This window comes from Sceloporus occidentalis, unplaced genomic scaffold (assembly GCF_023333645.1).
Source record: "Sceloporus occidentalis isolate IW3139 unplaced genomic scaffold, rSceOcc1.0.p SCAF_232, whole genome shotgun sequence".
Taxonomy (NCBI): Eukaryota; Metazoa; Chordata; class Lepidosauria; order Squamata; family Phrynosomatidae; genus Sceloporus; species Sceloporus occidentalis.
This window is the reverse complement of record NW_028317212.1, coordinates 867,058-890,421: the sequence shown is the minus strand read 5'-3', so window position 1 is coordinate 890,421 and position 23,364 is coordinate 867,058. Positions and strand designations below refer to the sequence as shown.

At 40.9% G+C, this 23,364-nt stretch overlaps 1 protein-coding gene and 2 pseudogenes across 1 annotated transcript; all 3 read left to right on the top strand.

The window, feature by feature from the left end:
• The first annotated feature begins 2,633 nt into the window (after nt 1-2,633).
• Nucleotides 2,634-3,338, top strand: LOC149276662 (transmembrane protein 171-like). The gene has a single exon (XM_089503428.1). The coding sequence runs from the start codon at nt 2,634-2,636 to the stop codon at nt 3,336-3,338; it is 705 nt and encodes a 234-aa protein (XP_089359554.1).
• A 14,271-nt stretch (nt 3,339-17,609) lies between these two features.
• On the top strand, nt 17,610-17,905 carry LOC149276661 (Nuclear RNase P; annotated as a pseudogene).
• Nucleotides 17,906-19,815: 1,910 nt separating this feature from the next.
• Nucleotides 19,816-20,115, top strand: LOC149276660 (Nuclear RNase P; annotated as a pseudogene).
• The last annotated feature ends 3,249 nt before the right edge of the window (nt 20,116-23,364 follow it).

Here is a 23,364-nt window from a genome sequence, read left to right as displayed (position 1 = left end):
TATTATTTATATATCGCCGTCATACTCCGCAGCGCTGTACAATGTGTTATTATTATTTATATATCGCCGTCATACTCCGCAGGGCTGTACAATGTGTGTTATAATTATTATTATTTATATATCGCCGTCATACTCCGCAGCGCTGTACAATGTGTATTATTATTATTTATATATCGCCGTCATACTCCGCAGCGCTGTACAATGTGTTATTATTATTTATATATCGCCGTCATACTCCGCAGCGCTGTACAATGTATTATTTATTTATATATCGCCGTCATACTTCGCAGCGCTGTACAATGTGTTATTATTATTTATATATCGCCGTCATACTCTGCAGTGATGTACAATGTGTGATATTATTATTTATATATCACCGTCATACTCCGCAGCGCAGTACAATGTGTGTTATTATTTTTATAGGTGACTATTAATTAATTAATACACCAAAAAAATGTGCAGTAAAAATATAAAATAATAATACTTATATTGGCATTTCAAACTCCATCCGTTGTATCAAAATAATGTGTCAATATGTTGAAACAAAAGAGAAACAAAAGATCATAGTGCGTTCCACAAATACATGTAAATCAGGCGTATCACCTATGTGATGTTTCACTCACATGGAAATGAGCAATGAGTTTGCTCTGACTTTTTCAAGTGTATGGCAAAAGAGTTGCGGCTCCGTTTTCGTTTATCAAGTTATTTTGGAAGATTCTCTCTGGGTCCCTTCTTTGAACGTTTAGCCGTCCACACGACAAAAACACGGATCAAGCAGCATGGAATAGAGAGGCAGGGAGGTGAGATATAAATGCGTTTTTAATATTTAAAAAAGATGCAGCATGCTTACATTTAAAAACAGTCTCTCGCGTATCTGAGTCTCTCCGTTTTCTTCCGAAACGGGCGGCTTGCAGGTGTAACGCGATAACGATTCAACACGCAAACGCGTTTCGCCCAATCAGGCTTCTTCAGTGGTTTGTTCTCTCCTCCCTCCTTAAGTACTTGGTTCTGTGTGCGTCGTGTTAATTGTCTCCCGTTACATTGTATCAAATTAAATTAGATTAAGTAGCAATAGTACACATAACGATCCGATACAAGATAGGATGAATTAATCAATCAATTAAGGGTGTATTGTATGTTAGTGCAAGGTATATAGTATAGAATTCGTTTGTCATCATATTTTGTACTTATATATTCTTTTTTAGATTTATATAATCTTGACAATTATAAAGTGCATTTCATATAGATTTATAACCTTTGTAACTTTTTTAGACCATGATTCCATAATTTATACATTTGTAAAAAATAAAAAGATGAATAAAAATAGAATTAAATAAGTATATATATATATAAATATGAATAAAAAAATATCTTTAATATACAATAAATACATATAAAAATATATAAACACAATAAATAATCAATATAATAAATATTAAATATGATGAATACATATATATGTGCACATAAAAAGTTTTAGTTCATTCCCCTCCATAATACATATGCATAAAAATTTGATCAAATTTAAATATATAGAATACATGTGTATATTATTAAGAGTATAAATCCTATAAGAGAGAGGAAAAAGATATGTATTTAGTGGATACAGCCCACATACTCCGGGGCACAGTCTGTAACATATGACATTGATGCGTGGAAAAAAAAAGTGCTTCTTTCAATTTTTCATCATATTTAATTTTTTTTAGAAAATAAACTGACAAGATCTTGTCCTGAAAAGAAAAAAAAAAACAAGAAACTTGTGTGGGTTCACTAAATGGGAGAGAATTACAGCTAAACACGAGCGCCACCAAAGTGTCAAAACATCCTCGGTCACGAAGGGTAACAAAAAAAACCAAACCACAGTCTGGTGCTTAAAGGGTTAATTGTCTTTTATTACAACAGGGTTTGTTCTTCTGTTCAAGTATCCTCAACATTGTATCTATTAACAAGTTACAAGTATTTCTATGAAGCCCTTACTTCTTAACACTGCAGAAAGTCTGTTTGGAACAAACCACTTCGTGTTAGGGGGGTGGGGGGTGGAATACAACACTGTCATTTGTGAAAGCGGCAGCTGTATTGGCCCTGAAGATATTTGGAAGCAGGACAGAACACCCCTATGGTCTTTGCAGTGTGGTACAGCCTGCCCTGACTGTGATGTCATAGTGCTGTGACATCACAATGCTGTGATGTTCTGTAAAAGCGCATCCAGACACTCTGGTTGTTTCAGATTGTGAGCAGTAGCAGTACTGAGCATAACAGTTACCTGTCCACGACAGGCAGCGAAATCGCGATTTCTATTGACTTTAAAAAGACAAAATAGGCAGAGATTAAAAGGCCTTCATTCGTGTGCACGCAATAGCCGGCACATAGGCGCGAGTCTCTGCACCTGAACATCTTTGACTGACACCCGACAGGTACACGTTTCAGCCATCATGGAGCGCACTTGCTTCGGCACTCCTGGCCCTCGCACAAGCAGCAGAATAACATTCACGCTGTTTGTGTTTGGCTGGGCGCTGTTATGCGGCGGATCTCTACTTTCTGTCTATGGGTTCGCGACATGCCAGTCCGACAGCTGTATCACCTACAAGGCGACGGGCCCGGTACTTGCCGGGTTAGGGCTGGCATTTGTAATGATGGCAGCGTTTACTGCCAAACGAGAGAGGAGAAGGAGGGAATTAGAAGGAGACCCGACGGATCCAGATAGCAGCTTCCTCTGCGGGAAAAGCCGGCAGTTTGTGCAGTTCGTAATACTCGGGATGCTGTTACTGGCTTGCGGGGTACTGATTAGTATCCCAGGACTTGTGTTTCCAGCCTGCAAGCCGGTATCCAACACAGACAAACCCCCTAAAGTCTGTGAAACTCCCTTACTGCAGACAATCGTAATCATACTAATCGTCTTGTGTTACTGCCTGGCTATCTGTCTGAGTAAAAACCGTCGGGACGGCGACTCTGAGGAGGACCCAGAAGCCTGCAGATATCAGCCGGTTCCAAGGATGGGTGACGAAGTCTTCACGTTCCCGTCAGCCCTACCTCCAAACTTTGCAGGAGGACATGATCGGCCAATGAGCAGGGACCCTCCTTCCTATGACAGCATCCAGTTTGAAAGGGGCGCCCGTGATTCCGGCGGAAGCGACGGGGAAAACGTACACACCGTTCCATGGCGAGGGGGCCCGAGAGTAGAATACATCAACGAGCCTATCCCTTCAGAGCCACCTCCAAGATATGAGGACATATACCCTTCTCAGCCGGATCCTGAAGAGAGTTCATCATCATCATCGTATTACTCGTTTTCCCAATCATCGGAGTCGAGTGACTATGAGCTCGCACCAGGACCCTAAACGTGGAAAGTCTGAACTATCGGAGGGGTTTTTTTTCTAACATTTCGACTCAGTACAGAGTTTGAGCCGGAAGCGTCACCCAAAACATCACATCTGACAACACCCAGGTCTGCAGATAAAGGACTGAAATCAGACCGGGTTTTTTGTCAGTGCCGGCACCGTACATGACGCCTGTTGAAATGTTTTTTTCCCCCCCGTGAGACTTCCACCTTAAATAACGGATAAATAAAATGACATCTTTTCATGGTTGCCCCTCAAACAGTATCTGTGTGCGTTTGTGTGCGTGTTGGATATACCGCGTGTACGAGGTCACATATTCGTATGGAATCTATAAGATAAATCTCTTACATGTGAAATCAATGTGTTATCTATGGCTTGGAGCCACCTCCAACGTATCAGACAGTTTCGGGTTGATACGAATGATCCTTGGGACCGCTAAGAATTGCCCTTGAGAAGTTGATCCCTCTTCCCCTCGCCCCCATGTAATTATTATGCTGCGGGGATCCTTCTCCCTGATTGTGTTCCCAAAAGTAGAAAAAAATTTTTTTTTCTCATTTCTTTCTTAAACTGTAATGCTTTAAAAACGAAAAGAAAAGAAAAAGAATCAGAATTGTAACAAATGTAACAGCCCCTTGAATGTAAATCTTCTCTCTTCTCCAAAGCGATCCCTCCCCCGAAGAACTCCACAGCGGAGCCGGATGGAAAGCCGTCTTGTTATTTCTAACCAGACAGAAAAATCCTCGCCAATGTCTCATATTATTATTCATAATTATTATTTATATTAGATTATTTGATATAGTGCCATCATATTCCGCAGCGCTGTACAATACACGTGAAGTAGAATCAGCTCTTTAAGCATCCCGAGTGCTGATTTCCGGAAGGTTCGGACCGGGCTGACATCCCAGTTCCTTTAGGAACAACCTGGCAAGGGTTGCAGTGGAGTGACTGTAATAGTCTGATTTAGTGCAGGCCCCTGCATTGGATGAGTTGGGCCCCTCAAACCCAAGAGGAACAGTTTTATTCGGTTTGCCTCCGCAATGCCCGTCGCTGCGTCGGATGTGCAGAGAGCGGGGTGCGCACAGTGCGCTCTCCTCCGATACTTCCCAAATATTACACTCTTCAGGTCTGTGCGCCCAATAAATCCTCGTTATGATGTCTAAAAGCAATATATTTTTGGGGACATACTAAAACGAATGACAAAATGGAATGCCCATAGACTATAATGGAAGGGAAAAGAATAATTGATTTTGAAATAAAAGCTTAAGAAATAGCATTTAGACCTTTGGCACACATACTCCCCTAGGACACACATGTGATCTAAAACTCAGATTACGTTGGATTATAGCTGTTTTCTATGGAATGACAGGTGAATGACAGTATTGAGTGAATGCCCATAGGATATAATGGGAGAAAAATCAAACCTGTTTTTCAGACAAAACCCTCTGAAATATCATATGGATCTTTGTCATTTTGAACACTGGTGACTCTTGTAATATGTTGGTCACCAGAATGAGGAATCTGCACTCACACCAAAGGAACTCTGGTGCTTAACTGTGCCAGGAAGGGCCAGCTCCCCAGTAGATCAAAATAAATAAAGGCTCCAGGCACTCAAGGGTTCCCAGCTCAGGCAGATTTATTAAAGGAAGACAGCAACAACGTTTCAACCTCACAATGAGGTCTTTATCAAATTGATAAAACTGTTATTTTGTTGAATTGAGTCCTCGCACAAGTATGCCATCCACTCTTCTCTGATAAAACATAAGTTTGCCAGTTGGTAACAAGCAGCTGCAATAGACAATAATATGTCACAATTTTCTTTTGCTCTTTCTTTTTCCTTCATGGAATCTATGACTATCAAAAGCAAATTCTGCATTTCTCACCACTAACTAAAGTAAACCATCTCATACTTACAGGCAATAGGAAGCAACTTCGAATAAAGTAAACATTGCCCTAGTAAATTAGATAAATGGTTTAAATGTTATAATGTGGCTTAAAGTGATATTTATTAACTAAAATAAACTGAGATAGTGGGTTCTATCCAATTATGTGAGAGAAATCAGTTATTGGTTTTTTTTTTTACTAAATAGGTTGTATTTCCGTCTATGGTATTCAATGAGCTGAGATGGATTAATTTAAACCACTGAATAGAGCTGGATATTTCAATATGCTGATTTAGACCTGTGTTAAACTGGACCAAACTAGACTTATTCTGCTGTTAAAACATTTCCAAATTAGCCCAGCATAATACATAATTAAATTGGTAAGATTTCTTTAAAGGATGTGATTAACCCCAGCGTTTATTTTACAATGCTTTCCAAAAAACTACCAGATAAATTTCCATCTTTCTTCATCTATAATTTCCTACCAACTCATTCAGTGCATCCCCACAAATTATATATTGAGTTTTTAGAGGACAAGTAGGATCTTATATACACAAACCATTTAATATTGAAAACAAATTCTAAAAAATGCGAAGAAATTACCATTCTTTTCACAGTTGCTTCTATTAAAAAATATACATAGCCAGTGTAAAGTAAGTAGAATAAAAAATCTAACTTAATTTAGGTATTTACTTTGATTTTGGAAACACCTCCTATGCCTGGTATTTATATTTATTTTGGTAGTTACTGGGCAAAATATGAAAGATGTGCATCACTGTTTTCAAACATATATATATATATTATAGTTGGGCCCCAAAAGTATAGAAAAAGCTATACTGCTGTATAAAGGTATTCAGTGCCCTTCACTAATATGGACACCCTTTGTAAATATGAGCAAAAAATGCTGTGGAAATTTGTCTTGACGTAGGTTTCCATTGATAGTTTAAATTTTTTAGTACATTTGGGTGACTTGGAATAGGAAGTTGTTCAACCATGACTTCCTGTTTCACAGGGGTATAAATATTAGGTAACACATAGGCCAAATTCCCTTAGTCATTGATCATAATGGGTAAAACCAAAAAATATGGCAGTGATGTGGGGCAAAAGATTGTTGAGCTTCACAAAATGGGAAATATTTTTTATTAGTGATATTGTGGATGGAAAGGGATGTCTTTTTGCAGATGACAAAAGTTTGCAACAGGGTCGATGTTCCTGGAGGGATAAACCAAATGGCAAATGATTTAGATAAACAGAAAAAATGGTCAGAGCTGTGGCATTGATAAATGCAAAGTAATGCACCAGTGCAAAACAACCCAAGGGCAGAGTATAGAATATTTGATACGGTCCTAACCTCAACGTGTGAGGAAAGGGATTTAGGGGTAATTATTTCAGAGGATATGATTTAAGTTTTTAAATACTTAAAGGGAGTTGATTTAAAAGGAGAAACATCAGAAAATATTTCTTAACTGAAAGGGTAGTGACTTCATGGAAGAGCCTTCCATCAGAAGTGGTAGATGTTAATACAGAGAAGGTGTTTAAGAAAGCATAGGATAGGCATAAGGTTAAGCTAGATATAAGATAAGGCCAGGTACTAAGGAAAGTTTTAAGATGTTGGGCAGACTGGATGAGGCGAATGGTTGTTATCTGCCGTCACTTTCTATAAGTGGCTTTAAGAAAATGGCAAAAGCACTGAAAATGCCTACTTCCACCACCAGTGAAATAATTAAGGAGTTCCAGTCAACTGGAAATGTTATGAATTAACCTGGAAGGAAGAGTATGTGTGTCTATATTGTCTCAAAGCACTGTGAAGAGGATGGTTCTAGTCGCAAAAAAAATCTCCAAGGATCACAGCTGAAGAATTTCAGAAATAAATTGCGTCTTGGGGTCAGAAAATCTTCAAAACTACAATCCAACGTCACCTACATCACCTCAAGTTGTTTGGAAGGTTTGAAGAAAAAAGTTTCTACTCTAATCCAAAAACAAACTCAACTGGCTTCAGTTCGCTGGACACTACTGCAACTTCAGATAGGACCGGGTTCTATGGTCGTGTGAAACCAAAGAAGAGTTTTCTTGCCAATAAACACCAGTAGTGGGTTTAGCGCACACAGAGAGGCAGCCATATGGAAAAGGACCACATGCCCACAGTTAAATATGGTGGTAGCTTTTTTAATGTTTTGGGGCTGATAAAATCCAGGTCCTACTATGGCCATCGCTGTCCCCTGATTTGAACTCCATAGAAAACATGTGGACAGTCCACCAGCGTCGACCTTGAAATTTAACAGATGGGGAGAGATTTTGTATGGAGGAATCTGAGATCCCTCGCCATGTATTCTCCAACCTCATCGGCATTATAGAAGACTCAGAGCTGTTATCTTGGCAAAGGGAGGTAAGCACAAAGTATTAACTAAAAGGGTGTCGATAATTCTGCCACACATATATTTCATTTTTTTTTATTTTTTTTTTTAAAAACCTGTGTTGTGTTTGCAATTGTTTGATATCCATGATAGCAGAGCATTTCTGTGTATTCTTTGAAGAAAAGATGAAAGGGTTAAACAAGACAAATTTTCACAGCATTTTTAGCTCAGTTTAAACTAAGGGTGCCTATGTTGGTGGAGGGCACTGTATACCTTTATACAACAGTATAGCTTTTTCTGGCCACTTTTGTGGGTTAAATATTATATATATCCCAGTAACCCAGTTTAGCCCAGTAACTACCAAAATAAATACCAGCCATATGAGGTGTTTCCAAAATCAAGGCAAATACCTAAATACATGTGTTTCTTACTTTGCACTGGCTATGTATATTTTGTAATAGAATAACCTGTGAAAAATTGAATTTTTCCTATTTTTAGATTTTTTTTTCATATTAAATAATGGTTTATGTATAAAATATTTTTTTCAAATGAAGATCCTACTTGTCTTCTAAAAACTCAATATAAAATTTAGGGATGGACTGAATGAGTTGGCAGGAAATCATAGTTGAAAAAAGATGGAAATGTATCTGATATTTTTTTGGAAAGCATTGTAAAAAAAACCAAAAAACAAAAACCTGGTCATTAACGGGTTAATCATAGCCTTAAATAAATGTTACCAATTTAAAACAGCTATAATTCCACTTAATATGAGGTTTAGAACCTATAACTGTACTAGGGGAGTATACAAGACAAAGATCTATATGATATGTCAGAGGGTTTTCTCTAAAAAAAGAATATTATTTTTTCTCCCATTATATCCTATGGGCATTCCCTCAAAACTGTCATTCACCTGTCATTTCATAGAAAACAGCTATAATCCCACTTAATATGAGTTTTAGATCATGTATCTTTACTAGGAGAGTATATGTGCCAAAGATCTATATGATTTTTCAGAGGGTTTTGTCTGAAAAAAAGGTTTGATTTTTCTCCCATTATATCCTATGGGCATTCCATCAATACTGTCATTCACCTGTCATTCCATAGAAAACAGCTATAATCCCACATAATATGAGTTTTAGATCCTGTGTCTGTACTAGGGGAGTATGTGTGCCAAAGATCTATATGATATGTCATATGGTTTTCTCTAAAAAAACAGTATTATTTTTTCTCCCATTATATCCTATGGGCATTCCCTCAAAACTGTCATTCACCTGTCATTCCATAGAAAACAGCTATAATCCAACGTAATCTGAGTTTTAGATCACATGTGTGTCCTAGGGGAGTATGTGTGCCAAAGGTCTAAATGCTATTTCTTAAGCTTTTATTTCAAAATCAATTATTCTTTTCCCTTCCATTATAGTCTATGGGCATTCCTCCCCATTATAGTCTATGGGCATTCCTCCCCATTAAAGTCTATGGGCATTCCTCCCCATTATAGTCTATGGGCATTCCTCCCCATTATAGCCTATGGGCATTCCTCCCCATTAAAGTCTATGGGCATTCCATTTTGTCATTCGTTTTAGTATGTCCCATATTTTTGTCATTCATAAGAGCGTCCGGTGGCGTCAGCCGAAGATTTCTCTGGAAATTGCGCTGTATTAAGTCATCACATTGGTTACATTGTGGTCTCTGGTGGTCGATGAATGACCCCGGCTCTGGTTTTAAGGTTGGGGAGAGGAGACAAGAAATAATGTCAGGGTTGCTTTAAATCCGCACGGAGCATGTGATCCCGCACAGAACATGTTAATTGTTTGCTGCACGCATCGTAACACACGGCCTCCAAATACCCTTCATTAAGAGTTCCCTGCGGTCAGGGACATGCAGAATAACAGTCAGTGATCTCTGGGCCAGACACTCACACTAACACACCCCACTCAGACACAACAACACAAGCAACCACACAACATAGACAGACACTGACACACAGCCAGACACCCACACTAACACACCCCACTCAGACACAACAACACAACCAACCACACAACACTAACATAGACACACAGTAACACACAACCAGACACCCACACTAACATGCGCACACCCACACACACAATAACACACCCACTCAGCCACACCAACACAACCAGCCACACAACACTAACACACACACTAACACACAACCAGACACCCACACTAACATTCCCACACACACTAACATGCCCAGACACACAATCAGGGCCGGCATTAGGGGTGTGCGGCCGCACATCCTCCCTGTTAAATAAAGTTAAAAAACAAACAAACAAAAAACCCCTATGTTTTAATTTAAGTTCCGGGCAGGGGCGCCGAGCGGTCGCTTGTGAAGTTTTCAGCAACTGCTCGGCGCCCCTCACTCTCTGTGACTCCGTCGGGGTGCCGGCGTTTCATGCCGAGCGCCGGGATATGATGTTATATTCTGGCGCTCAGCTGTGAAGCGTGCACCACGGCAGAGCGGGGAGACAGACGCCTCCTGCTCCCACCACAGGACTCCGGCAACAAGGTAAGTAAAGATAATGGGAAGTAGGGAGAGGGGGTAGAGGGTGAGGGGAGGATCACTGAGAAAGGGCAGAGGGGGGGGCAGTGAGAAGGGGCTGAGGGGGGGAATCAGTGAGAAGGGGCAGGGGTGGCAGTGAGAAAGGGCAGAGGTGGTAGACAGTGAGAAGGAGCAGAGGGGGAAGGCAGTGAGAAGTGGCAGAGGGGATAGATAGTGAGAAACGGGAGAGGGGTTAGATAGTGAGAAAGGGGGAGAGGGGGTACATAGTGAGAAAAGGGGGTAGGCAGTGAGAAGGCGGAGAGGGGGCACATAGTGAGAAGGGGTAGATAATAAGAAGGGGAGGGGTAGATGGGGAGAGTGGAATATAGGGGTTAAAAGGCATTTCTAGAGGCAGAGTGGCATATAGGGGTTAAAAGGAATATCATGGGGCACTCTGCCTCCAGAGAAGCCTTAAGCCCCCATATAACACTCCCCCCGACTTAGCACTGCTTCTGACGTCTCGTGTAGGTAGCGGGTGGAGGCCGGCATTCATGAAGTTAATGGGGCCGGTGTTCACGCACCGTGCCTCAGCTCTTCGTCCCACCCCTTTTAAGATGTAGGACGAAGTGCTGATGCACTGCCATTGGGCAGCACATCGTGTGCAGGCCAGCCCCCTTAACATCATTAGGCGCCGGTGGCGGAAGGAGGAGCCCAGGTGCCGCTTTCAATACTGCTGGCAGCCGCTCAGTGGCTGTTTTAAAGGTTGGTCTGTCGCGGACCGGCCCACGGAGTGACCGGCCTACCGGGAAATTTCCCGGTATCCTGGTGGGCCAGTCCGGCCCTGTGTTCCAAGAGGAACGATCATGAAAGCTTAAGCTCTGTAGGCCAACAACAAATGGGCCATTCAAACAAATTAAAAAAAACAACAGGAAAAAGTCCAACTTTGGCTGATGGCACTGACTGCGCAGGAATGTTCCTATATCATACCTCGAAACTCTCTGGGTTTTACCCAGAGACTCTGGGAGAAATGCCACTTTTCTGGGTCTCCAGGTCGCTACTGGAAAAGTCTGAGTCATGGGAGCGGCATTCTGACATGTCCCACTCCCCGCCCATTTCCCCCTAAAACCGCAGTCTGTCACACAACATTAGCTGGACTTCCTGTCCACATCCTGCGAGGAACTAGATGTAACTGCGGGGTACTTACCTTCTGTCTGTCCCAACCGCCGTTCTTCTGAAGCCCCTCGACGCCTGTAGCCACTGGCAGGTTTCCTGAACACAGACTGCATGGACTCTGGTTCTGTGTACACGCGCGCCACCGTGCGGCCTCTTATAGGAACTACCCTTGTGCGTTCCAAGCCTCCGTTTCATGCTGGGCGGGAAATGCAATTAGTATGTCTATTTAAACCTGGCTGTTGCATTAGCTCATTGCCTGTGATAGTGCCTTGTGCGTGTTGGCTGTGCTTATTAAATACCTTGTGATTTTGGCTTCTGACCTTGGCTTGTTTTTGGCGTTCCTGTCTATCTCCTGTGTTTGACCCGGCTTGTTTTTGATTATCCTGTCCTCGCCTACTCCTGACTTCGGCTCCGAGTAACGACTACTCTTTTGCCTGCTGCTACCAGTATACTGCTCTGCTCCTGTACTGGTGGATGATACCAAGTTCCTGCACTGCTGGTCCTCTAGCCGTGACACTAGATAGCCAGAACCATAAAGTTGCTACCTGTACACCATCAACCCTGGAAGCCTGGATTACATTTCCATTAACGGCAAAGGACTCTTTAGACTCAAAGATAGTCCATTAAAACCACTAGGATGAATCATTCTAGGTAAATGGCTACAAGATAACGCCTTATATGATGTATGGTGTTGTTGCAACGCCTCAGAAAGAGACTTCTCTCACTTCTCTCAGAGACATAACTCCTATGCTAGAATAGATATGTTTCTCTTGAAATCTAGCTCCATAAGTGAAGTATTCTCCTGCAAAATAAAAAACATTTCAGATCATGCACCAGTACTTCTTGAAATTAAAACTGTGGCCTTTCCAAGTAATACGCCCTCCTGGAAAAACAATACTTTTATCCTATCTAATCCTGATTCACATAAGGTAATAAAAGATAACTTAGAAGAATTCTTCAAATTTAATGCTTGGTCAGTAGACAATCCTGTCACTGTATGGAGGTCTCATAAGGCCTTTTCCAGGGGCATCATCTTACAACAAACATTTCGGTTTAATAAACTCCATAAAAAAGAACTTGCGGAAACTTTGAAAAAATTAGAAACCCTCGAAAGTAAACACAAACTCGATAATTCATACAATACATTGCAATCTCTTACAGATATCAGACTTAAACTACACGAACTAATGCTTAAAAATCACATTAAAACCTTTTAAAAAGGTGGAAGCTAAATATTACAGCGACTTTAATAAACCAACCAAACTGATGGCTAACAAAACTAAAGGAGTAAGGGTCCAACATAGAATAGGTCACCTTGTAGATGACATATCAAAAGAAAAAATGCTAAATCCAATCGACATAGCTAACACAATAGCGGAATATTACAAAAAATTATATAACCTGAAAGACGACCCTTTAACCCCTCAACCTACTCACGAGCAGTATTCCCAATATTTAGCTGAACGCCAACTACCTAAAATTGTTTCAAATCTCCGATCTTCCTTAGAAGCACCATTTTCGGAAGAAGAAATTGAATCAGCTATAAAATCATTACAAACTGGAAAATCACCAGGCCCTGATGGATTTTCCTCAGAGTACTACAAACTTTTTGATTAATACCCCACTTAACCAAATCTTGGCTACTCGACTGCAAGAAGTGATCCCTGTGCTGGTCCATCCGGACCAGGTTGGATTCACCAAGGGCAGACAGTCCTCTGATGGGACAAGAAGGGTCATTGACCTAGTCTCTTGGGCTGAGTACAAAAAGACGCCTTCTCTGCTTATCTCTTTAGACGCAGAGAAGGCGTTTGATAGACTACACTGGGATTATGTAAAAACCGCTCTCTCACACTATGACATCCCAGATGATTTGATCAAGGCTATCTTCTCTTTATATTCTGGACCTTCTGCTAGTGTCCAATGTAATGGTATTTTTTCTAATACCTTCCAGATCACCAATGGAACTAGACAGGGATGTCCCTTGTCCCCCTTGTTATTTATCCTAGCTATAGAGCCTTTGGCTGTCAGAAACAACCAGAAAATTAAGGGCATTGATCCTCAATAGGCACTCACAAAATCAGTTTATTTGCTGATGATGTTCTAATGATAATTTCTAATCCATTGGAATCCATACCGGAGATCCAGAAGGAATTAGATAGATTTGGCCACACATCTTATTACAAGGTAAACCAAAGTAAGTCCCATATTCTAAGTATAAGTACAAGCAAATTGACCAAACTCAATTTACAAAATTTTTTTAATTATGTTTGGAATCCCAAATCCATAACTTATTTAGGTGTAGAAATCGCCTCGGACAAACTCACTATGATTAAAAGAAAATTCCCAAAACTGTTGGATAGTTTGCAAAAAGAGATTGACGTGCTACAAACCCAAGAATGGAGTTGGTTTAGCCGACTAGCCCTATATAAGATGCTTCTGCTCCCAAAATTATTATATAAATTTAGAGCGCTACCGATTCATATCCCTCTTAATATATTGAAAAAATTTCAATCTCAAGTTTCAAAGTTTATTTGGCGACAACTAAAACCTAGAGTTTCCTTACAAATACTCACCAAAAAGGTAAAGAATGGAGGCATAGCTATTCCTAACATTATTGCCTACTATAGAGCCAACCTTTTAAAACAATCCTTGAACGGGATACAGAATAGTAACTCACAAAAACCATGGGTCCAAATTGAATCCGCCACTCTACAAATAACTGATTGGTCACAACTAATTTTGAATTTAGCTAAATTGACAGATATGCCCAGGTTGTGTATTCTCACAGTAAGTGCAGCTATGGAGGCTTGGAGATCTCAGACATCGATAGATCGTGGTAACACAAATGTCGTTGAACATGACTTGGGAATTGTCTCCCTAAAACATTTTGCAGGTCTCAAAAATATTTCTTCTTGGGCAAATAAAGGTATTACATCATTGAGTAAAGTTGTGGTTGATGACAAATTGATAGATTTTGACTCCCTTAGAACACAATTTAATCTTACCAAGAAAGATAGGTCTTTATATAAGTCTTTAGAGAAACTTTGGGAAAAATACCCTGTTACCAGAGTGCACCTTCCCCAGTACTTGTCTGACTTGTTAAACCCGAACTACACAGATATTACTGCAAAAATGTTTAAATCAATATATGAATTTTTCAATTGTGACTCGATACCAGAACTACTCCCTCACCATAAGAAATGGGAAACTGACCTGAACAAGATATTGACCCTGGATAAATGGTGTAAAGCATTGTCTTTATTTAAGAAGGCCACTATATGCACCAATCACAGAGAACAGTTGTACAAGATGACAACAAGATGGTACCACACTCCAGTGAAACTACATTGTTATTATGAGTCTTGTTCGGACGAATGCTGGAGAGGGTGCGGTCAAAGGGGGTCTCTAATCCATATTTTCTGGAACTGCCCTAAGTTGAATAAATTGAAAGAAGACTTAAACACGTTAATTAATATAGTAGTGGGGAAACCAATAGTAATTACTCCTGAATCAGCATTACTGAATATAGGTATAGATAAATTGAACTGTCTTGTCCAATTCCCGACAAGTCATATTTTCATTGCATACCGAACCTTGCTTGCGAAACTCTGGAAGACTGCAGTTATACCGGATATTAAAGATTTCATAAACATTGTATCTAAAAATTACATAAATGAACAGATATATGCATGGAGCTCAGGTAGGAATAACAGAATGCTCTTCATGTGGAATACATGGCTGAAACACTTCCCTAAACAATAGATTACACCAGGGGCCAAATGCGGCCTGCGAGACCTCGAGGTACGGCCCGCGTAAGATCGGCAGCCAGGGCAGCCGATCTTACGCGGGCCGTATGTCAAGCCCTGCTACAACAAGAGCCCTGCTACTAACCAGTGGGGGGGTCTTTTGTACTGCAAAGAGAAAGCGGAACCCAGCAGAGTTCACGTGACATCACATGACTCTGCTCCAGTCCTTCTTCCTCTGTGCAGTACCAGAGAACGCAGAGGGAGGCCGCGCCCCCTGCTGAAGTCTGTGAGCGGCATCGATGAGCTGCAGTGCAGGTAAGGGGGTGGGGAGGGTGTTTGAATGAGTATGCGTGATTGAGGGAATTAATCTGTGAATGAATGAGTATATGAATGAATGAGTATATGAATGAATGAGTGTGTGTGTGATATCATGGATGTGTAAGTGCTGGAACCTAGGCATGATGGGACTGTGATTGCTGTTAGCAATCACACTCCTATCATGCCAGGTCAGCCAGTACATGCTGAAACTTAGCTAGCTGCCCACCTTGTGTATTGATGCTGCCAGCAGTATGGGGTCTGCACATCACTTACAGCCACCCTGTACCAGCATGTACTGGCTGACTTGGCATGATAGGAGTATGATTGCTAACAGCAATCACAGCAAGCACAGTCCCATCCTGCCTAGGTACCAGCATTTACTGGTTGCCTGCCTGGGTATGATAGGAGTGTGATTGCTGTTATATTGCTAAATTTTTTGTCCAATTGTGGTGTGTTAATTACTTTTATAAAAAATGTGAGTTTTTAGTATTATTTTTAAAGGTGGGGGGTCATTTTTGGTTTTGGCTAAGTGAATGTTTTGGTCCAGAAGTTTCATTTCGGTGCATCCCTAGAATAAATAGAACTATTTCATTTTTAATTATCCTGAATTTGTAGTCACAACACTTTCTAGGCCCAGAAATCAGTGAGAGGAAAAGTAAAGGTTTTTTTAATCTGCATATTTTATTAAAGGCCATATTTTCTCACAGCGAAAAATGAGTGCCCTCGCACGTATACAATTCTGATGAAGTGGCCCACTGCAGAAAAAACTTGGACACCCTTGGATTACACTATTTACTATAGTTAAAACGAATAATTCATTATCACAAATTGGAGCGGACAAGACACTGGATACGTGAAAACTGATGTGCATCGAGGATTGGTCAAGAGGTGAGATTTGATTAACAGATAGAAATACAGGTAAAATTCTCTATTTTGTTACAGTTTGTTGTGCACGTTGCACTTTTTGATTTAAAAAAACGACACTATTTACATTCTTATGACACATAATTACACGACTTTCTTATTCTTATAATAATATGTTGACAACATTAAAAAAAATAAAAAAAATAAAAATTGAGAATAAGCTGGACCTCCTACCCATATCCTGCAAAAGAAGTTCCAAGTAGCTGGAGTCAAAAAGTTCACAGATATGTTCATACTCTACTGGTGGTACTTCAGGTAACTCAGTATGTTCAAATCAGTTATTGCTTTCAATGGTGACATACACTGTTGACTTCATATTAGAGACAATCTTGATCGTGCTAAGGTTTGCGATAAAGTGTGATGCTGTTTTCCTGCAACCCAGCTAAAACCAAGTTGATAAAAACACAGAAGCCCTCATTGCATATAATACCAGTGGTTAATAGGCCGAGGCACTTATAGGGTGAATGGGGGAATTCTCAGCGTCACACGTTTTTGTGCTAGCACCTTAAATTCTACTCTTATCTAATAATACCTGAGCATCTTAATTAGTGCTTTTTTACTGGTATGTCACAGCTGAATTGCATGCCTTCATTATGTTGAATTCATATTTTTATCTTCGGAAATTCTGTAACTTTCATAAGAACAATAATAAGAACTATTTTGATGCCACCGTTAGTGAGTCACTACAGTAGAACTTTTGTGATTTATAATTGAAGGATTAATATTTAAATAATCTCGGCTCAGCTTCCCGAGTGTGGTGATAAAATAGCTTATGCAACAGTGAGTGAGAGACAAAAAAATATGACTTTGTACTTTTGGTTTTTTTAAAAATACTACTCCCTTCCTCAAACAACTATATATTAATTGTGGAACAAACCAGAGTTCTTCTCATTTATTTGTTCTGAATTTAGGTTTTGCCTTCCATCTAAAGACCTTATGAAAGAAACTGTATTATTTTGTAAAGGGTATTTATACAGATAACAAAAATATTAAAACAAGGTTTAAAAACAAAAACAAAAAAAAACAAACAAAAAAAAACCCACTAGGATGCAATATAGGTTTCTGACCCTTACAAAAATGTAAAGGCACTCCTGCCCACCCAGCTGCCAGTTTTAATGACACCACCACTAAGCCTCTTTAAAATATGCAATTATGCAAATGAAAACAATCTAACCTTACCATTCCATAGTTTTAGGCTTGCAAAATCTAATGAAAACAAGTATACGCATTTGAATGTTTATTGGCAACTTGATCAAGGTACGTAAAATACACTTTTGGTTGCCTTTGGTAGGGGAGCAGTTGTGTCACCCTATGTTAGAATTCAAGAACATTCCTGGGGTTCATATAGATTTTTCTACAACAAATGTGGAGAAAAGATTAGTGCTGAGGTTCCTAGCTGAGTGCTATTGGTTACTCATTGAAATTGACCTTGGGGAAGGTCTGAGACAAGAGCCCTTTGCTGCCCTCACAGGGCATTGCTTGATCCAAGCCAGTGAGTTCCCATCAACCATCTGGCTGCTCTTGGAATGCACAAGACATAGTCACCAAATCTGATGATTTGGGCTGCAGATTTGAAAGTGGCTCATGGCTAGCAATTTCAAGTCCAATGACTAAGAGGAAGCAGGTAAGAGTTTCCCAACCCAATTCAGACTACTCTTTCTCCAATACTTTTATGAGTCGTTCCTATTCATTGAAACCAAAAACTGTTTAACTTGTATTAAAACCTATAGTCGAATTTAGAATTTAACACTAAATGAATCAAAACTAGACTTGGGCACCAGGGGGCTCTTCGTCTTCATTAAAAAAAAAAATCTTCGTATTCCGGGAATATTCACCCGGGCGAATATTCGTGAACATTCTTCGTGTTCGTTTTTTCTTCTTTTTTTCCAGTTAAGGGGTTAATACGGGGTTAACGCGTTCTGCAGCAGCTCTGGCGCCAGTAGTTTAAATGTGCGTATGAGCAACTCTATTGGTCACCAGCAGGGGGCCTCCTGCTGAAGACCAATTAGCACACTACCATATATAGCTAATATAGTCTCGGGCAGAATATTATGCTACTCAATGTAAAACCAACAGAGGGCAGCATTCTGTCCTGAAGATATACTGTATTTGCCCGATTATAAGACAAGGTTTTTTCTAGAGCTAATGCTCTGAAAAATACCCCTCGTCTTATAATCGAGGTAGTCTTATAATCAGACCTCAAATAGGTCTGACTATGAGACTAAGATCCAGATCCCCCGCAGCGATGCAGGGGACCTGGATCTTCCTCCTGTGTTATGCACCCCCAACTTACCGGTGCTTCTGAGTCCCCGGTGCTTAGTCCGGGCAGCGAGTAGAGTTCTACGCGATTCACGTAGACAACCTCCGCTCAAGCGCGTAGAGCTCTACATGCTGCCCGGACTAAGCACCGGGGACTCAGAAGCACCGGTAAGTTTGGAGGAGGGAGGGGGATGGAGTGTTAAATGGGTGGGGGCATAAGGCATTTCTGGAGGCAGAGTGCTCCGTGAAATTCCTTTTAACGCCCTTAATGCCACTCTGCCTCCAGAAATGCCTTTTAACCCTCTATGCGCCACTCTGCCTCCTGAAATGCCTTATACCTCCCTATATGCCACTCTGCCCCATAATATGCCTTTTAACCCCCAAAATGCCAGAGGGGTATAAGGCATTTCTGGGGCAGAGTGGCAAGCCTGGGGGCAGATGTGCATAACTGGGGGGGCAGGTTGAAAAAAGGAAATAAAAACAAAACCAACATATTTTTCTCAATCATAGCTTTTATTAAAAAACAATTGTTCACATAGTTTACATGAATTAACATTTACTGGTAAAACTTTTTTCCTATAGGGTCTTCTTATATTCAGGCTTTTTCTTTTTTTCATTAATTAATATTCAGATTTTGGGGGGGGTCGTCTTATAATCGAGCAAATACGGTATTAGCCATATGTGGTAGTGTGTTCAATTTCATTTATTAATTATTTAAATAAAATATATTCCCATCCGCTGGTCTCCCCGCTGCAACAGTTAAATGCCCGCACTCGCGAACATTAATTCTGTCGAACTTGCAAACTCTTTTTTTCTATTTATTTGGGGGGGGGGTTTGTATTAAACTGTTAGACGAAAGGATCATGGGAATAAATTTTATTTGAATAAATGCAAATGAGCACACTGCCACATATGGCTAATATATGTTCGGACAGAATGCTGCCCTCTATTGGTTATACATTGAGTAGCATTGTTCCATATGCTTGAAATCCAAAGTTATTATGCTACTTAATGTATCTAACCAACAGAGGGCAGCATTCTGTCCGAACATATATTAGCCATATATGCTAGTTTGCTCATTTGCATTTATTCAAATAAAATATTTTCCCATGATCCTTTCATCTAACAGTTTAATTAAAAAAAAATAAATAAATAGAAAAAGAGAGTTTGCAAGTTCGACAGAATTAATGTCCGCGAGTGCATTTGAATGTTTATTGGCAGCTTGATCAAGGTACGTAAAATACACTTTTGGTTGCCTTTGGTAGGGGGAGCAGTTGTGTCACCCTATGTTGGTAGGATGTCTACAACAAACATGAAGAAATGCTTAGTGCTGAGGTTCCTAGCTGAGTACATTGGTTACTCATTGAAATTGACCTTGGAGACAAGAGCCCTTGGCTGCCCTCACAGGGCATTGCTTGATCCAAGCAAGCGAGTTCTCATCAACCATCTGGCTGCTCTTGGAATGCACAAGACATAGTCACCAAATCTGGTGAAGTTCACTATGGATGCTTGGGCTGCAGATTTGAAAGTAGCTCATGGCTAGCAATTTCAAGTCCAATGATTAAGAGGAAGCAGGTAAGAGTTTCCCAACCCAATTCAGACTACTCTTTCTCCAATACTTTTATGAGTCGTTCCTATTCATTGAAACCAAAAACAGTTTAATTTGTAAAACCTATAGTTGAATTTAGAATTTAACACTAAATGAATCTAAACAATTTTTAGTTTTGATTTTTTCTAAACCTTTGATTTTTATATTGCATTCTTAATACTTTGTTTTTAAAAGGGAAAAAAGAATTCTGAACAGTAGTCTAAATCCAATATATTCACAGACACTAAGCCTCTTTAAAATATGCAATTATGCAAATTCAAACCTTCTAACCTTAACATTCCATTGAGGTATACGCGACCAACCCGCAACCAAGATGGACACTTAAGTCCAGAGCTCTGGCACAGCTAGCCCCGTTTTATGGTTCAGTTCACCGGCTACACACCATCATGGGCAAAAAATAAAATAGATCCAGCAACACCCCCAAAACCGTCGGGGTCGAAAGAAAAACTGACACTTACCTCGGTGCGCTCTTACTTCGTGGCATCTTCGGCTCACGACTCCCGCGATTCCCCTCATGGGGCTCCTTCCTCGCCAGCAAGCGCTCTCAGCGATGTGGACGCAGATGACTCCCGAGATCTGCAGCCATCCTTTCCACGCTCGCCAAATCAGCAACGGCAGGAAAAGATTGACTCTTTATCTACAAAAGATGATATAACTGCTATTATAGCCAGAGCTACACAGGGGATCCATGTGAGTTTGGCGGAAATATAAAATGACATACGCCATATTGGGGACCGTGTGGTCGTGCTAGAAGACGAACAACCTAAAATATGCAACACAGTTGACCTACTCACGAATCAACTGAAAGTTCAATCTGATACACTTATACAACTCGCGAGGAAGTTGGAGGACTTGAACAACAGAGGACACCGCAATAATTTACGAGTGCGGGGCATACCGGAATCGATGCCCCACACCAAATTGATACCCACGTTACAAACGATACTTAACGTCCACCGGATACGGCCATTCTGTTTGATAGAGCACACAGAGCCCTTAGGCAGAAACCTACCGGATCCTCCCCACCCAGAGATGTCATCTGTTCCATGCAAAATTACCCCCTCAAAGAAGAAATTATGCGACTCTACAGAGACACCGCTTCTCTCTCCTGGGAATCAAATCCCATCACCATCTTCCAAGATCTCTCTCCGCTAACGTTGCAGGCACAGAGCCTCCTACGACCTGTTACTCAGGCCCTGCGTGAGGCCCACATACCCTACCAGTGGGGATTCCCTTTCGCTTTAATTGTCCGGAGGGGCACGTCCACACACCTGATCCGCCAACCTTTTACAGAAGCCCTAGAACTGCCACACTGCAAAATCACAGACTGGGAACCCACCTTCTCTACACCCATGAATCTGACAGACCCATCGAAAACCTGGTCGCCGAGACCCCAACGTAGGAAGCGGCAGAAGAATCAGGATGCCTCGTGAGAAGGGGACCACATCGTGTTTCCCGAAATGGAGGACGGTACACGACATACACGTCTCCCAATAGATGGGTCTACCTTTATCCCGTCACGAACAACTGGAATTCGGTATCTTACTGTTTTATTTTGTTTTATTTGACGTACTTTTTCCTGCACCACTTTGGTAGTCCCTGTTATATTTTTCCCTTCTAAGGGCGTGGTTGGGCAACTACTCGTGTTCCATATTTTAGTCTGCCCCTCCACCATATTAACGATTCTTTAGGGAACACCCCTGCCGCGGCATCTAGAGTCATTGTATATGCTCGTTTTCTTGTTCTTTTGTTATGTTTATGGTTGTACAGTTTTATTTGTTAGACCCTCTTATTTCCGCTCCGAGGGTGCTGCACACTTTCAAGGGTCTTTCTGGATGTCCTTGCCATGACACTTGACAGGATCAAGATCACCTATTTAAATGTCAGAGGTTTAAACAAACCGCAACAACGGTCTAAATTACTACGTATATTACAATCACATAAAACGCACATTGGATTTCTACAGGAAACGCACTTCAAATCAACCAACGAATTTAAGCTTACCAATAGACACTATGCGCACGCATTCTATGCTAGCGCCCCGGATTCCAAGACTAAAGGAGTTGCGATAGTCGTACACAAATCCATCCCATTTAGACTGTTGGATATCTGGAGGGACCCTGACGGTAGGGCCATTTTCATAAAATGTTATATAGGTGCCCTGAAGGTGTCCCTGGGCAATGTCTACTCACCCAATCGATCCCAGGCCTCTTTTCTATGCCATATGATCAGCAAATTTGGTGGTTTTCAGGAGGGCATTAATATCTTTGGGGGGATCTTAATATGATCTTAGATCCACTTCGGGACTCTTCATCCCAGAGATCGCATATCCCATTTTCCAGCATTAAAAAAGTCAAGCGACTCCTCCATCAATTGGTGGATACCTGGAGACTCCTCTATCAATTGGTGGATACCTGGAGATCGCAACACCCCTCCACCAAAGACTACACTTGTTACTCACCTGTCCATATTAGTTACACGAGAATTGACAGCTTATTTCTCTCCCACCATCAATTACTACATTTACATGACTCAGATATAGGGATTCAGTCTATCAGCGATCATGCACTGATACACTTTACGCTCAAACTTACACACCTCACGAACAAGCAGTGGTGCTGGAGACTGAATGAGAATATCCTTGGCAATCCTTCCCATGTGGAGGACTTGTGGACACAATTAAGTAACTATTTTGCAAATAATGTAACTGGTGACTTAGCCTTCCCAGTTGTATGGGAAGCACATAAACCGGTAATACAAGGCTACTTCATATGAATAGGTTCCACTCTCAAAAAACTGAAACTCGCCAATGTGCTGGCGATCAACTCGAACGATCACACAAACTGACCCTGGCACCGGAAATCCTGCCCCAACTACACACCCTCAGGGATCAGCTGGCCTCCCTCTTTGATAACACCACTAAACGACACTTCTTACTGACCAAAAAGATGTTTCACGAACTGGGTGACAAACCAGGCAAATTACTAGCGAGAGCTCTTCGCACCCAAAGAGCCTCTTCATACATACCTAAAATTAAGACCTCGGATGGCTCTTCCCACTACGAATCCCATGCCATTTCCCGATGTTTCCACTCTTACTATTCAGCACTTTATAATTTAACCCCACAAGGTGACACTGACCCCAAATTCTTGGACCAATTTGATGCATATTTGGCCAAATACCTCCCACGCCGACTAGGTCCTGAAGCCAAACTCGCCTTGAACGCCCCGATAACGGGTGATGAAATTTTAGAA

Excerpts from the sequence above, each read along its gene's own strand:
- LOC149276662 (XM_089503428.1), top strand. The coding sequence starts at position 2,634 with ATGGCAGCGTTTACTGCCAAACGAGAGAGGAGAAGGAGGGAATTAGAA.